Here is a 17,062-nt window from a genome sequence, read left to right on the forward strand (position 1 = left end):
ACTCGAGGCTTCAATTTTTTCTTCAATTCTTTCAGCTTGAGAAATGCTGAGCATGTTCTTCCCTTTTGGTTTTCAAACTCCAGGTCTTTGAACATTTCATTATAGTAATTGGTTTTGTCTGCTCGAGCTGCTCTTTGAAATCTTCTGTTCAGCTCTTTTATTTTGTCATTTCTTCCATTGGCTTTAGCTTTAACCAGTAACTACCCCTTTTTGACTCCTTCCTGACCCTGGTAACCACTAACAAGCTTTAGTCTCTATGCATTTGCCCATTCTAGATATTTCATGCAAGTAGGATCATAAATATTTGTCTTTTTGTGCCTTACTTATTTCATTCAGCATGTTTTCAAGGTTCATGCATGCCATAGTACGTATCAGAATTTCATTTATCCTTACGGCTGAGTAATGTTCCATTGTATGCATATTCCACAGTTTCTTTATCCATTCATCTGTTGGTGGACATTTAAATTATTTCCACCTTTTGGCTCTTGTGAACAGTGCTGCAATGAACTTGGGCATACAAGTATCTGTTTACATCCCTGAGGAGCCCTGGTGATGCAATGGTTAAGCATTTGGCTGTGAAAGGTCAGCGGTTTGAACCACTAGCTACAGGAGAAAGATGTGGCGGTCTGCTTCTGTAAAGACTTATAGCCTTGGGAGCCCTATGAGGCAGTTCTACTCTGTCCTATGAGTTGCAATTGACTTGACAGCAACAGGTTTGCATCCCTTTATTCAAGTCTTTTCAATATATACCTAGGAGAAGAACTGCTGGGTCATATGGCAATTCAATTTTTAATTTTTTGAGGAATCACCAAACTGTTCCATAGCAGCTGCACCATTTTACAATCCCATCAACAGTGGTTGAAGGTTCCCATTTCTCCGCATCCTTGTCAACACTTGCTGTTTTCCATTTTTCTGAAAATAGCCATCCTAATAGGAGTGATGTGTTAGCTCATTGTGGTTTTGGTTTTCATTGCCCTAAAGCAAGAGGGTGTTGAACATCTTTTCATGTGCTTACTAGTGATCGGAATATCTTTTTTGTCTATTCAAATCTCTCACCCACATATTAATTGTGTTGTCTTTTTCTTGCTGAGAACAGTCTCTTTTTAATTCCTCTGTTTCCTAAGTTCTTGGCATATAGTAGCAGATCAAATTTATGATCATTCTAACAAATGGAATAAATTTTCCCTCATAATCTATTAACCTTTCATTAGCTTTTCATGGAAAAATAATCTATATAAAATCATGATAATAATGTAGTGAAAATTAAAGCATCTGGCATAACCATATATTCCCTTAAACTCACTGCCGTCAAGTTGGATCTGACTCATAGTGACCCCTTCTTGGGTTTCCAAGGCAGTTTCACTACAGAAGTAGATCTCCCAACCTTCCTTCTGAGGAGTGGCTTGGTGGGTTTGAACCACCAGCCTTCTGGTTAGCAGTCAATATTCCCTTAGTAAAATAATATTAAAAAGTAACAGAAATCAACAGGCAAAACTGATTTGAAATATCACTGAAAAGTAGATTGAGAAATGGTGAGGTTTTTGCAGGTATCTGAAAAATGCTTTAGCCCCCAAAGGTTTTACTTTCACTTAGACACTGATATTATCTCTGACTGTAAGTAATATTTCATCTGTTAGACTTCTGAGACTACCCTTAATTAAAAGTGAGTCAGTCCAACTGTATAAATTATTGGAAGCATGGTAATCTGGCTACTGTATTAGATCTCTGGAGCCCTGCTGCTAGTTTGAGTGAGTAAATTAAGTAGCTCTCCTTTTACTAGCTCCTATAACCTAGCTGATAAACTGCTTTCTTTGGGAGAAGGAGAGTAGAGGTCAAAAGTTCTGATGAGTCAAATGGTGGATGAAGAGAAAATAGAACATAAAACACACAAAATAAGTAAACTGCTACCTAAATAACTGAAAACGAATTCTGCAAATGATTGTAGCTTTGAACAGACAAAATATGAGACACATACAAAATCTACTGCTTGAAGCATAATAAAAGTACACATTGAGAGTAGATCTAAGATGCTTCATAAGCTTACCTTATAGTGCTTGGTGTGCTTGTGAGGACATCAGGAACTTCATACCTGGGCTTCAGGGGAGCCTCTTCATTGATTTTAAGTCTGAAAATGTTTCCCTCTAGACCATAAACTTCAGCCTTCAGGGGAATCTGGGAACAGACACATGAGATTAGCTTCAGAAGGTTACTCTAATGATGGTCACCTCAACATACCCAAATTACAGTAATTAGAGAAGTATTTAAATTATTATGTTGTTGTTAGGTGCTGTGGAGTTGGTTCCAACTCATAGCAACCCTATTTACAAAAGAATGAAAAACTGCCCAGTTCTGTGCCATCCTCACAATCATTCTATGCTTGAGCCCACTGCTGCAGCCACTGTGTCACTCTATCTCCATTGAGGATCTTCCTCTTTTTTCCTAACTCTCTACCTTATCAAGCATGGTGTTTATTCTCCTGGGACAGGTCCCTCCTGATAACATGACCAAAGCCTGTGAGATGAAGTTATACCATCCTTGCTTCTAAGGAACATTCTGGCTGCATAACTCCCAAGACGGATTTGTTCATTCTTCTGGCAGTGCATGATATATTCAATATTCTTGGCCAACACCATAATTCAAATGCATCAGTTCTTCTTCAGTCTTCCTTATTCATTGTCTAGTTTTTGCTTGTGTATGAGGTGACTGAAAACACCATGTTTTGAGTCAGGCACACCTTAGTCCTCAAAGTGACATTTTTGCTTTTCAACACTTTAAAGAGGTCTTTTGCAGCAAATCTGCCCAATGTAATACATTGCTCGATTTCTTTCTTCTTTTTTACATTTTTGACAGCTAAAGTTTTATTTTATTTTCACCATTGGGGGGAGGGACTTCTAAAACAATTCCCATACATCCCTACTTTTTTTTTTTTTTAATTTTATTGTGATTTGGGTGAAAAGTTTACAAAGCAAATTCATCTTCCATACAGTTCACACACACAATGCACTCAGGACATTGACTGATGCTTGATTTGACTGCTGTTTCCGTGGATATTAACTGGATCCCAGTAAAGTGAATCTTTTGACAACTTCAATCTTTTCTCCATTTAGCCTTATGTTGCTTATTGGGCCAGTTGTGAGGATATTTGTTTTCTTTATGTTGAAGTATAATCCATACTGAAGACTGTAGTCTTTGATGTTCATCAGTAAGTGATTCAAGTCCTCTTTGCTTTCAGCAAGCAAGGTTGTGTCATCTGCATATCACAAGTTGTTACTGAGTCTTCCTCAAATCCTGATGCCACATTCTTCATACAGTCCAGCTTCTCAGATTCTTTGCTCACCATATAGATTGAATAAATATGGTGAAAGGAAACAATCCTGACACATACCTTTTTCTGATTTTAAACTACACAATATTCCCTTGTTCTGTCTGAACAACTGCCTCATGAGCACAATTAAGTGCTCTGGAAATCCCATTCTTTGCAAAGTTAGCCATAGTTTTTTAAGATCCATACAGTCAATGCTATTTCATAGTCAATAAAAAACAGATAAACATCTTTCTGGTATTCTCTGCTTTCAGCCAAGATCCATCTGAAATCAGCAATAATATCCTTTGTTCCATATCCTTTTTTGAATCTGGCATGAATTTCTGGCAGTTGCCTCTCAATGCACCTCTGTAACCATTTTTAAATTACCTTCAGTAAAATTTTACTTGTGTGTGGTATTAATGATATTATTTGGTAATTTCCACATTCTGTTGGATCCCTTTTCTTTAAGAATGGGCAAAAATATGGAACTCTTCCAGTCAGTTGTCCAGGTAGCTGTGTTCCAAATTTCTTGGCATAGAGCACTTCCAGTGTTGCATTCTTTTACTGAAAAATCTCAGTTGGTATTCTGTTCCTAGACTTTATTTTTTGCTAATGCCTTCAATGCACTCCGGACTTCTTTCTTCAGTATCTTCAGTTCTTGATCATATGCTATCTCCCAAAATGGTGGAATGTTGATCAACTCTTTTTGGTACATTTAATCTGTGTATTCTGTCCATGTTCTTTTGATGTTTATTGTGTCATTCAATATTTTGCCCATACAATGCTTCAATATTGAAATTTCAGGCTGATATTTTTTTTCTTCAGTTTTTCAGCTTGACAAATGCTGAGTATTTCTTCTTCTTCTTCTTTTTTTTTTTTTTTTGAGGTCTGATGATTGTGCTCTGGCTGGGATTTCCTGGAACTTGCAGCCACCAAAAGCTCTTTTGGTTTTCTAACTCCAGGTTTTGCACATTTCATTACAATACTTTACTTTGTCTTCTTGAGCCACCCTTTGAAACCTGTTCAGCTCTCCTTCATCTCTTCTTCCTTTTGCTTTAGCTACTCTACATTCATGAGGATGTTTTAGAGTCACTTCCGATATCCATTTTGGTCTTTTCTTTCTTCCTTGCCTTTTAAATGACCTTTTGCTTTCTTCATCAATGCCCTTGATGTCATTCCACAACTTTGTCTGGTCTTTGGTCATTAGTGTTCAATGAACCAAATCTATTCTTGAGAAGGTCTCTAAATTCAGGTAGAATATACTCAAGGTTGTACATTGACTCTGGTGGACTTTAATTTTCTTCAGCTTCAACTTGAACTTGCATATGAGCAATTGATGGTCTGTTTTATAGTTAGCCCCTGGCCTTGTTCTGACTGATGATATTGAGCTTCTCCATCTTCTTTCCACAGATGTAGTCTATTTAAGGTCAAATTTACATAACATTAAAGTGCAAATACTAGCTGTCCTTAAGCTTGATGTTGGTTAACTGGGGGACATACTGTATTTAAATGACTTGTTGTTGTTGTTGTTATTTGCCCTCGAGTCAGCCCCGACTCATAGCGACCCCTCCTTGGGTTTCCGAGGCAGTATCACTACGGAAGTAGGATTGCCCAACCTTCCTTCTGAGGAGTGGCTGGTGGGTTTGAACCGCCAGCCTTCTGGTTAGCAGTCAAGTGCCTTAGGCACTATGCTACCAGAGCTCCTATTGACTCCATCATCCCCTCCTTGATGAGTAGATCTTTCTTTTCCTTTCCCATCAAATATCACCCTATAAGGAATAGTTATCTTAAAAGGTTTAGAGGAATGAGCTACCAGCTCTCTCAGCTATTATCAAGATCTCTCAGGACTCAGAGAATGGTAAAAAAAAAAAAAAAAAAAAAATTTACAGGGCACTGATTGCCCCAGCCACTTGGTTTATTGGAACTACTAATTCTCTCCAAGAGAACTATTGGCAACCTTATGCTGGGTATTCACCTGTTCCCCAAAGACAATTGGTTTGTCCAGGTGAGCTTCTGATTGTTTGGTCACTTCACACATTAACTGTCTGCTTCTGGCTATTTCTGCAGAAACGGTATTGGCTGACACACTGCAGATGTGTCTCATCTGCTGAGGTGGCAGCTGGTTGGGCCTCATTTTCATTATGCTTTGATGAATAGGCAAGGAGTAACTTCATGGAGGTGCTCAGAGATATCCCCGCATCCTTGGAGAAGGTCCTAGAAGTGATATCTCTGGTGAAAACTTGCAAATAATCTGCAAAAGTAAATGTGTTGCTAAATGTTCACCCATGTCATGAGAAGTGTCAAAGTTAGCAATATAAAGTATGTAGAAGGCAGTGGTCTATCCCAGATAGCCTTGCTAGTAGTGCCTTATACCCAGACTCAGAAGACACCATAAAGTTCCTTGCTCTGATGGCACAAGACTGGTCTTCTCTGTTTCTCAATCTAGGTCAAATTTTCAGACATTAGAAAATTGGTAATAGTAGAAAAAAATCCATTCTAAAAAGGCAGTCAGTAGTTTTTTGATCTTTTTCTTTTTGGATTTTCTTCTGGAATTTCCTTATCAAATTTCTACCTGGTTATTCTGTCATCAAGAATAGTCATGATAATATACTGTGACTCTATGTGAGGACACTGGGGCATCTGAGGCTGCAGCCAGCTTTTCTTTAAAGGTTAGCTATTCTGAACTGATAACACATAGGTCCACACTTCAGGAACATCAAGTTGAATGAAGCTTGGTTCTGTTCCCTGGTTGCTTATTAAGGGGTGGGTTCAGGACAGAAGAGGGAGGAAGGACTTCAAAAAATCTTCAACAAATCTTGACAATTCTCAAGTTACTGCTTTAAGGGTTTTATTGGTGTGGAGGAAGGCAGGCACTTAGGAGTGATGATTGGCAGAATCTGCCCCTTCTGTGAAATTTGAGAACTGTAGCCATGAACTGAACATGTACTCTTAGGCTTTGGGCTCTTTCTGAACCTGAATTAAAATGCCATCATTCTGAATAAGTGGATTTATGTGGCTTATTTTAAAACTCTGACCATACTTGTACCATATCCTAATGTGAAATCTCTCTTGAAGCACCCATCTCATCCCAGAACTAGGCTATAATGGAGGCTCCTTGATTATGCGGTAAGCTGTATAAGGTCTAGACAACTTTAGAGACTAATGTCTGGAGCTGCATTGTCCCTATTAGGCTGACAATGCTGATGTGACAGAAATCATGAAATATTAAGACCTTATACTCATCTCAACTCCAAGTGACAAGGAGAACATGAAGGTGGGTTTCAGCTCAGAATTTCAAGATGACCTCCCAACACATCTGTATTTGCATGCATTTGCCTGAGATCAGTCACCTAAACATGGGTGTGTGTTTGAAGGGGTCCTCAAAGTTCTCAGTCTTGGGAGCTATGTTGCTGACATCCTGAATTATTTGCCCTCATTTGTTGGGTTTCCTCAGCTCTCTTTTGAGTTGAAGATATTTTATTGAGATCCTGTGCATCCTCCTGGACTGTAGCTTCTGTTCCTTTGCAGGCATCCAGATCTGCTGGGCTCTGGTTCTGGCATCTGATCTGCACAGCACTGTCCCTCATGTTTTCAGGATGCAAGGAAAGATATGTGCAGAGAAACTGGTCTAGAATATTATAAAAGGCCATATGATGGTGGAGGTCCACCACTAACAGCACTGGTATCAAGCCATATCAAGAACTTTCAATCTGACCCTTTAATCTGGCATTAAAGGTGCTTCTGTCTCATTTACTTCCTCAGTATATAGCCTCATGACAGCAGATAGTTCAGATCCTTAATATAGGATTGTCTCTACATGGATGGAAAGGGGTTTTCATGTTTTTCCTCCATGAGACAATTACACCTCTCTGGGGTTAGGCAATGGACTGGGAAAACAAGATGAGACAAGAAAGTTCCTGACATCTAGTTGTAGTGCTAATAACTTCTGGGAGGCCTTTGGTGGCCTTGCTGCCTTTCCTGGAGCCAACTGCTTTAGTTGAGTGTGTAGAGGGGTCTGGCTGGGTATCAGGCAGTTAGTCAATATGCTTATGAGTCAAAGTGGCAGGTGGATCTCCAGTAAAGAAATTGTTGTTGTTGTTGTTAGGTGACATTGAGTCATCTCTGACTCATAGTGACCCCTATGCACAGCAGAACAAAACACTGCCTGGTCCCACACCAGCTCCACGATCCTTCCTATCCTTGAGCCCATCGCCGCAGCCACTGTGTCAATCCATCTTGTTGAGGGCCTTCCCCTCTTTCGTCGACTCTCTACCAGGCATGTCATACCAAGCATCATGACATCATTCTCTAGGGAATGGTCCCTTCTGACAACTTGACCAAAGTAGGTGAGACAACGTCTGGCCATTCTTGCTTCCAAGGTGCATTCTGGCTATACTTCCTCCAGGACAGATTTGTTAGATCTTTTGGCAGTCCATGGCACTTGCAGCATTCTTCACCAGCAACGTAACTCAAAAGCATCAACTTTTGTTTGGTCTTTCTTATTCATTGTTCAGCTCTCACATGAATATGAGGCAACTGAAAATACCATGGCTTGTGTCAGGTGCATCAGAGTCCTCAAGGAGACATCTCTGCTCTTCAGCAAGTGAAAGAGGTCATTTGCAGCTGATTTGCTCAGTGCTATATGTCATCTGATGTCCTGACTGCTGCTTCCATTGACATCGATTATAGAACTAAGCAATGTGAAGTCTTTGACAACTTCCATGTTTTCTCCATTCATCATGATGCTGCTTATAGGTCCAGTTGTGAGGACTTTTGTTTTCTTTATATTTAGATGTAATCATACTGCAGACTGTATTCTTCAATCTTCATCAGTAAGTGCAAGTCATCCTCACTTTTAGCAAGCAAAGTTGTGTTGTCAGAATATTGCAGGTTGTTAATGATTCTTCTTCCAATCCTGATGCCACGTTCTTCTTTATATAGTCCAGACTCTCAGATTATTTAAGCAGCATACAGATTGAATAAGTATGGTGAAAGGATACAACCCTGACACACTCCCTTTTTGATTTTAAACCATGCAGAGTTCCCGTGTTCTGTTCAAACGACAGCCTCCTGGTCTTTGTATAGGCTCATGAGTACAATTAAGTGTTCTGAAATTCCTATTCTTCTCAATGTTGCCCATAATTTGTTATGATCCACACAATCAAATGCTTTTGCATAGTCAATAAAACACAAGTAAACATCTTTCTGGTATTCTTTGCTTTGAGCCAAGATCCATCTGACATCAGCAATGATATCCCTCGTTCCATGTCCTCTTCTAAATCTAGCTTGCATTTCTGCAAGTTCTCTGTCAATATACCGCTGCAACCATTTTTTAATTATTTTCAGTAAGATTTTACTTGCATGTGATATTAATGATATTGTTCTATAACTTCCACATTCTGTGGGATCACCTTTCTTTGGAATGGGTACAAATATGTATCTCTTCCAGTCAGTTGGTCAGGTAGCTGTCTTCCAAATCTTTTGGCATAGCCGAGTCAGTGCCTCCAGTGGGCCTCCATTTGTTGAAACAGCTCAACAGGTATTCTGTCAATCCCTGAAGCCTTGTTCTTTGCCATTTCCTTCAGTGCAGCTTTGACTTCTTCCTTCAGTCCCATTGGTTCTTGATCATATGCCACCTCCTGAAATGGATGAAGATCGACCAGGTCTTTTTGGTACAGTGACTCTGTGTATTCCGTACATCTTTTGATGCTTCCTGCATTATTCAATACTTTGCCCATAGACTCTTTCAACTTCTCAATCAATTGCAACTTGAGGCTTAAATATTTTCCTCAGTTCTTTCAGCTTGAGAAATGCTGAAAGTGTTCTTCCCTTCTGGTTTTCTAACTCCAGGTCTTTGCACATTTCATTATAGTAATTGCCTTTGTCTGCTTGAGCTGCTCTTTGAAATCTTCTGTTCAGCTCTTTTATCTTGTCATTTCTTCCATTTGCGTTAGCTACTCTCCACTCAAGGGCAAGTTTCAGTCTCTTCTGACATCTGTTTTGGTCTTTTCTTCCTTTCTTCTCTTTTTAATGACCTCTTGCTTTCTTCATGATGTTCTTGACATCATCCCATAATTCTTCTGGTTTTCAGTCACTGGTGTTCAATGCATCAAATCTATTCTTTAGATTATCTCTAAATCCAGGAGGGATAGATTCCATGTCATATTTTGACTCTTGTGGACTTGTTTTAATTGTGTTCAACTTCAAGTTGAACTTGCATATGAGCAGTTGACGGTCTGTTGCACAATCAGCCCCTGGGCTTGTTTCGGCTGAAGATACTGAGCTTTTCCATTGCCTCTTGCCACAGATGTAGTCAATCTGATTTCCTGTATACTCCACCTGGTGAAGTCCACGTGTATAGCTACCATTTGTGTTGTTGAAAAAAAACCGCAATGAATTAAGTCGTTGGTCTTGCAAAATTCTATCATGTGATCTCCAGCATTATTTTTGTCATCAAGGCCAAATTTTGAACTACTAGTGATTCTTCTTTGTTTCCAATTTTTGCATTCCAGTCACCAGTGATAATTAACATATCTTGATTTCATGTTCAGTCAGTTTCAGACTGCAGAAGTTGATAAAAATCTTCAATTTCCTCCTCTTTGGCTTTGGTGGTTGGTGCATAAATTTGAATAATAGAAGTATTAAGTGGTTTTCCTCATAGGCATATGTATATTATCCTACCATTGACAGTATTGTACTTCAGGACTTATCTTGAAACACTCTTTGTAATGATGAATGCCACGCCATTCCTCTTTGTCACTCCTGGCTTAGTAGATCATATGGTTGTCTGATTCAAAATGGCCAAAACCGGTCCATTTCAGCTCACTAATGCCTAGGATATCAATCTTTATGTGTTCCATTTCATTTTTGACAACTTCCAATTTTCCTAGATTCACACTTTGTACATTCCACGTTCTGATTATTAATGGATGTTTGCAGCTGTTTCTCCTCAATTTGAGTCATGCTACATCAGGAGATGGAGGTCCTGTGAGTTTTACTTTATCCTTATCGTTAAGGTCGGTTCTACTCCAAGGAGGCAGCTCTTTCTCAGTCATATTTTGAGTGCCTTCTGACCTAAGGGGCTTGTCTTCCTGCACTCTATCGGACAATGTTTCCAGCCTGTTCATAAAGTTGTCTAGTGATGTATCAGACAGTGTTTTTCTGCTATTCATAAAGTTTTCCCTGGCCAATTCTTTCTTCTTCCTAGTCTGTCTCAGTCTGTAAGCTGCGTTGAAACCTGTGCACCATGTGCAACTCTGCTGGCATTTGAAACACCTGTGACGTAGCCTCAAGCCTCACAGCAACATGCAAGGCACCACAGTAGGACGAACTGACAGATAAGTTTGTCTTGCTTAGCTGTTTGAAACCTCTCCACCTTCCCCTTACGTGGATCCCACAGCTCTTCCCCACTTCCTGCCTTTTGGGGAGGGGCCTTGTCTCCCTCCCCTTACCTGGATCCTGCGGCTCTGTCTCATCCCTGCCTCTTCCCCTGCTTCCTGCCTCTTGGGGTGGGGCCTTGTGTCCCTTCAACTGTACATTAATAGTATAAGAAAGAACATGGGTGTCTGATGGAGTCTTACTGATGCAGGAGAAAATTTTGGATATTAGTTGTGTGACATTGGGCAAGTAATTTCATACATTTAATTTTCCTCTTCTGAAAACTGGGCTAATACAATGTATATCTTAGGTGTATTATGAAGACTAATAAAAAGGAAATATCTGATATACAGGCAATCTATACATTAGTGCTACCATATTTCTTCCCATGAACAGCTATCAAACTAGGCTGGATCAACAGTAGAGGACCTACGACTTTGGGATGCCACAAACTGAGAACTCAAAGGAATAAAAAATGCCAAGAAAAGGGGCAAATTCCTCCAGAAGAATGGGTGGTATAAAAAGCTGTAACATTAGGTTTTTGAGAAAGGCTAATCATCCCATCTGTACAGCTAAGAGAGGTAAACTAAGTGTACTGCTCTCATCACCATGCCCTTAAATTGTAAGAAGTTAGGGACAGGGAATGGGGATCGAGAACATAGAATTGTTGATATGATTTTAGTCCCTATTTTGAATTTGATCAAGAAAGCTATGAGAGAGGATTCCATATATATTAACTAGCCAAAATTTGTAAAACTTCGTAAAGAAAGGTTCCTTCCTCAGTTTGCAATGACTCCCTGTGTCTGGGAGTAAAGTGGGGATCCTTTGCTAAATTGAAGACTTTACATATATTATAGAGAACCCCAAGATGTTGTGGGAAAGTTTTTTTTTTTTTTTTTATGTGTGTGTGCTGGAGGGTAGTTTTTGTTCTGTCTTTTGAGTTTGCATGGTCCATAGCTAGAGGGCAGGATTTATGGTAGTAGTGCTCACAAGGAGATCTCTCACAGCTTTGCAGTGAAAGTGGGGATTTCTTCTCAGTCTGCTTCTCAGAACTGAGATTTTTTATAGTTGGTAGAGTTGTTATCCAAGCTGTCAAAAGCCCAGATAGCATGGATTTAATTAACTACATGTTTTAGGTACCTGAATTACCAGTTAGGTCAGATTGTTCTGAAAGGCCTTAGAAACTTAGGATGCTGTTAGAAGATGAGGGAGGATCCAGAATACGAGTCAATTTGAAAGCATTAGGTACTGATGCACAGATGTACTTCTTAGCCCACCCAATAATACTTCCTCTATGATTGGCCCATATGTATGGCACATATGAAGTAGTGTGATAACTTGACAGGTGAGAAAAAAGCACTTAACTTTTTCAATATATAATACTTGACCTGCTGACATAATAGTTTAGGAGATGAAACATTTGTGATTTAAGTTTTCAACTGTGTAGTACCTTTGCTTCTTCTCTGCTTCCTGGCCCACTCACATTTTGAGGTTTGGAAATTAATTGGAATCTCTACTTTGCTTAGGCTACATGTTCAACCATACATTAATAGTATAAGAGAGAGCATGGGTGTTTGATGGAGTCTGACTGATGCAGGAGAAAATTCTGGTTACTAGCTGTGTAACATTGGGCAAGTAATTTTATAGACTTCATTTTCTTCTTCTGAAAACTGGGCTAATACAATGTACATCTTAGGTGTATTATGAAGACTAATAAAAAGGAAAACATTTACAAAACATCTAGGAAAATATCTATGTTGTTGTTGTTGTTGTTATGTGCCGTCGAGTCAAACCCGACTCATAGCGACCCCTCCTTGGGTTTCCGAGGCAGTATCACTACGGATAGTAGGATTGCCCAACCTTCCTTCCGAGGAGTGGCTGGTGGGTTTGAACCGTCAGCCGTCTGGTTAGCAGGCAAGTGTCTTAGCCACTATGCTACCAGAGCTCCCAGAAAATATCTATAGGAAATCTAATGTTGATATTCACATGACTGAAAAGTAGTATCAGTGTAGATATAAAAAGATAACGTCTTTCTCTAACAAAGTTTATTTTTGAAGTATATTTAGTTTCATTTTTTTTGTGTGGAAATTTACTTTGTTCAACACAAATTAATACAAGAACAAATAATTATCTGCAGAAAACACTCCCATCTCACCTTAGTTGCTTCATTGATGATTTGGAAGCTGGTGCTGTCTTTGCCTGTTGCGACTGTGTCTAGTAATGCTCGATAGGTGGACTTCTTGGAGAGCTGTTGTTTCTGACGCCTACAGATATGGAGTATACAGATGCTTGAGAATTATTTTTGACTGTCAGCATCCAAAAGACTATCATGTGGAAGTCACATTAAAATGGAAGATGATAATAAGTGAACTGGGCATAGACATTATTGCTGTTGTTGTTGTTAGCTGCTGTCAAGTCACCCCCAGCTCATGGTGACCCCATGCACAATGGGACTGGACCATTTGTGATCCATAGGGTTTTCATTGGCTGATTTATTTGGAAGTATATTGCCAGGTTGTCTTCCTAGTTTGTCTTAGTCTAGAAGCTCTGCTGAAAACTGTTCAGTATCACAGCAATATGCAAACCTCCGCCTACATTTGAGAGGTGGCTGGGCCTGAAGTACAATGACCAGCAATCAAACTCTGGTCTCCTGCATGGAAGGTGAGAATTCTACCACTGAACCACCACTGCCCCGCCAGACATTACTAGTACTCTAATACAGTATTAATAAGAGTATTTTAGTTTTAGACTTCTAATAAATTTAGTACTAATAAAGAAGTACTAATGAAATTATTCAACACAACACTGCTCAAGAATGATATCTTGTATACTTTACTGAAAAGGTGGGGCAATTTTCATAGATGACATTTGTGTGCTTGTTAATATCCTTCCCTCTTTCCAAGAAATGAACACTAAGAGAAACTCAATATATTCTAGTGGAAATCCAATATAATCCAGTAGTTTAATAAAGTGACTAGCATTCCCTTTAATTTCCTGTTCAGAATTAAAACATCATTATCTTCCTCCAGAGCAAATAAATTAGAAAGTTATATAATCCAATTTTTGATGATCTTAGTTTTCCAGATAATATAAATGCATATATATATATTTAAAATAAAAGCTTTCAAAGAAATATTTATTATGAGGTTCTAGGGAAAAACGCAGTCATACAGTGGTAATGGGAGTACAAAGTAGCACATTCCCCATGGAGGAAAATCTGGTAACATTTAAGAAAATATCAAATGCATTTACTCTTTGACCCAGTATACTCACTCCTGGAAATCTATCCTATAGATACACCTATTTTTGTAGGAAATGACTTATGTATAAATTTTCATTATGGCAGTGCAAAAGACTGAAAAAAACCCAAGGGTCTAGCAATAAGGGACAAAACAAAAACCACTGCTATCTAGTCAATTCTGACTCATAGTGACCCCCACTGGGTTTCCAAGGCTATAAATCTTTATTAAAGTAGATTGTCTCATCTACCTTTTACGGAGCAGCTGGTGGGTTTAAACCGCTGACCTTGTGTTTAGTAGCCAAATGCCTTACCCACGATGCCACCAGAGCTCCTTTTGCAATAGAGGACAGACTGAGTAAATTATACTACATCTACCCAATGGAATACTACATGGCTGTAAAAAGGGAGAAGGATGATCTCCATGTCATGTGTTAAGATCTTCAAGATAAATTATGTAGAAGAAAAAAGAAAATACACAACAGTGTACCACAGAAAGCTACTCGATGTAAAAAAAGTGGGAGATATAAGAATATATATTTATAAAATGAAGCATGCAAAGAATAAATAAAAAACTAATAAATCTTGTATTTACAGGAACAAGGTAGGGAATGGGGTACAATAGGAAAGGGGTGGGAATAATTTTTCAATGGTGGTGTAGTACCTAAGACATCTGACTGCTAACCAGAAGGCTGGTGGTTCAAACCCACCAGCCACTCCTCAGAAGAAAGGTTGGGCAATCTACTTCTGTAGTGATACTGCCTCAAAAACCCAAGGAGGGGTTGCTATGAGTCAGATCTGACTCGATGGCAATGAGTTTTTTTTTTTTTTTTTTGGTACTATATACTGTCTTCTTTGTATATATTGTCTTATGTTGATTTTTAAACCATGTGAAAGTATTATCTATTCAAAAACAGAAAATTCAAAACCAAATTTAAAAACATTTTGACTTTTAAAATAAAACACTTGTTTATTAAAAAATTCAAATAATATAGATAGAAAATATTGTTGTGTGCCATCGAGTCAGCCCCGACTCAGAGCAACCCCTCCTTGGGTTTTTGAGGCAGTATCACTACAGAAGTAGATTGCTCAACCTTCCTTCGGAGGAGTGGCTGGTGGGTTTGAACTACCAGCCTTCCGGTTAGTAGTCAAGTGCCTTAGGCACTATACTACCAGAGCTCCTATGTTGTTGTTGTTGTTATGTGCCGTCGAGTCAAACCTGACTCATAGCGACCCCTCCTTGGGTTTCCGAGGCAGTATCACTATGGAAGTAGGATTGCCCAACCTTCCTTCCGAGGAGTGGCTGGTGGGTTTGAACCGCCAGCCGTCTGGTTAGCAGGCAAGTGTCTTAGCCACTATGCTACCAGAGCTCCTAGAGCACCTATAGAAAGTATTATATAAAATTAAAAGACCTATTTCTGATGAATGCCTTTATCATTAAATTTAATTTACCCTTTCCTTAGAAAACATATTAGTTTTCAAGAATTTAATAAGCATCAATTCTGAAATACTGTCAGAGATGTTTTGATGTGGAAATACATTTTTTTTCCTTACCTGTAGAAAGCAATCTTACTGCAGTCTTTGAAAATCTTTTTATCCACAGCCTCATCTTCAACACTAAACAAAAAGATATTTTGTGAAACTTATTTTACAGTTTTTGTATTTTCTTTAACTATAGTGTGAACATGGAAAAGAAACCTTCTGAGTCTACACTGCAATGCAAAATTGTGTTGTGCAGCAGCCATAATGTAACATGGTAACACATGGGCTGCAGAACAAAAGTTGCAAGTAAAGGGATACAGCTGGAATATTTCTGATTGGTTGACATTTACAAAGTTGGTAGCTGACAGACCAAAAGTCTTAAAGGGGGTGTTAAGTTCTCCTTGGGTTTAGGCCAACAAGGTTATGGAAAAGTACATAGCATAAGGGAGTCAGAAAAAAAGCCTTTTTTCTGAGGAGTAAAGGTCACATGCTTCCTGGCACATTAGATCATCTAGATGTCTGTAGCCTAGTTTTTGAAGTTAGCAAAGCTGAAAGGGTTTCTGAGAAATGGTCTAAGGGATAAATTAATGGAGTTATATCTGCATTATATTGGTGGACTCTGTTAAAATATGAATGCAAAGAGTTTGTTGAAAGAATAAAATGATCACAGGTTGTGGTAGTTAAGGTTATGTGTCAACTTGGCTGGGCCTGGTTTTGAATGGTTGGGTTGTTGGATATAGTTATTCCCCAGGATGAGACTGGTAATCAGTTCCATGGAGGAATCTATTGGAGCAGCTGAGTAGCTGCCTTAGGGATATGGTCTGCTTCTAGCATATAAGGAGAAGTTTTGAGAAAGGTCTTTGCAGCTTTTGGGCATGCTTAGCTCTTGTGTGTAGCTGAGTCTTCTCTCACCAGCCTGCTATGTTTCCTGCCAATCTTAGAACTTACATTAGCGGCCTTTTTATTACATTAGTGCCATTTTATTTGTCGACCTTGGGCTTGTTAGTCTCAGCAACCAGCAGCACCCTGAGTGAAGAGACACCTCTAGCACCAGTGGATTGGGAGCAAGAGGCAAGGTCAAAAAGGGCTTTCACCCAGCTTCTAGAGCCTGGCACTTCAAACTCAGACTTCTAGCCTCCTAAATTATAAGAGAATAAATCCCTGCTTGTTTAAGATCACTTATTTGTGGTATTTTCTGTTAGAGTAGCAAAAAGTAACCAAAACATGTAAAAGTGTTACATATTCTCATGCATAAGAGAGAAAAGGGTTTTGATACAGAAAAGCTTTAAGCATGTCTCTAACATTAGTTTATTCTAACTATAGCTCTCTGAATCTTAACCACAACTTGTTCTTCTTAACACCTATGTGAGTCAAATAAACAAAACCACCTTTTTTCCTGTACACTGCTTGTATCTAGGTCAAAGATGCAGTGGAAATTTTTACAGAAGTGACAGGCTGCATTGTATGACAGAAAAGTACAAAATGGAGTCACTTGGGTCAAGAAGGAATCTGGCCTGGATGTTAGCCAGAAATTTTAGTCATACCAACAGCCTTAGTTTTGAAATGCTCTTCGCAAAGGAAGGGTTCTTTTAAAAATAACAACTAAAGGCTTTGGCTTCAATAATAAAATTAAAATCTTAAGTCGCAAAAAACCACCAACT

General features: G+C 39.0%; 1 protein-coding gene across 1 annotated transcript in view; it reads right to left on the bottom strand.

Annotated features, from left to right (window-relative positions):
* GANC (glucosidase alpha, neutral C) overlaps positions 1–17,062 on the bottom strand; it is a 109,745-nt gene that overhangs the window by 91,253 nt on the left and 1,430 nt on the right. The window contains exons 2-4 of the mRNA XM_042783698.1: positions 15,474–15,536; positions 12,837–12,945; positions 2,045–2,172 (exon numbers count right to left, since the gene is read on the bottom strand). Of these exons, the coding sequence (XP_042639632.1) occupies positions 2,045–2,172; positions 12,837–12,945; positions 15,474–15,536 (300 nt within the window). The remainder of the gene's footprint in view (positions 1–2,044; positions 2,173–12,836; positions 12,946–15,473; positions 15,537–17,062) is intronic.

The sequence above is a fragment of the Orycteropus afer genome, unplaced genomic scaffold (genome assembly GCF_000298275.1).
Source record: "Orycteropus afer afer isolate SDZICR_OR568_19922 unplaced genomic scaffold, OryAfe1.0 scaffold00026, whole genome shotgun sequence".
NCBI lineage: Eukaryota > Metazoa > Chordata > Mammalia > Tubulidentata > Orycteropodidae > Orycteropus > Orycteropus afer.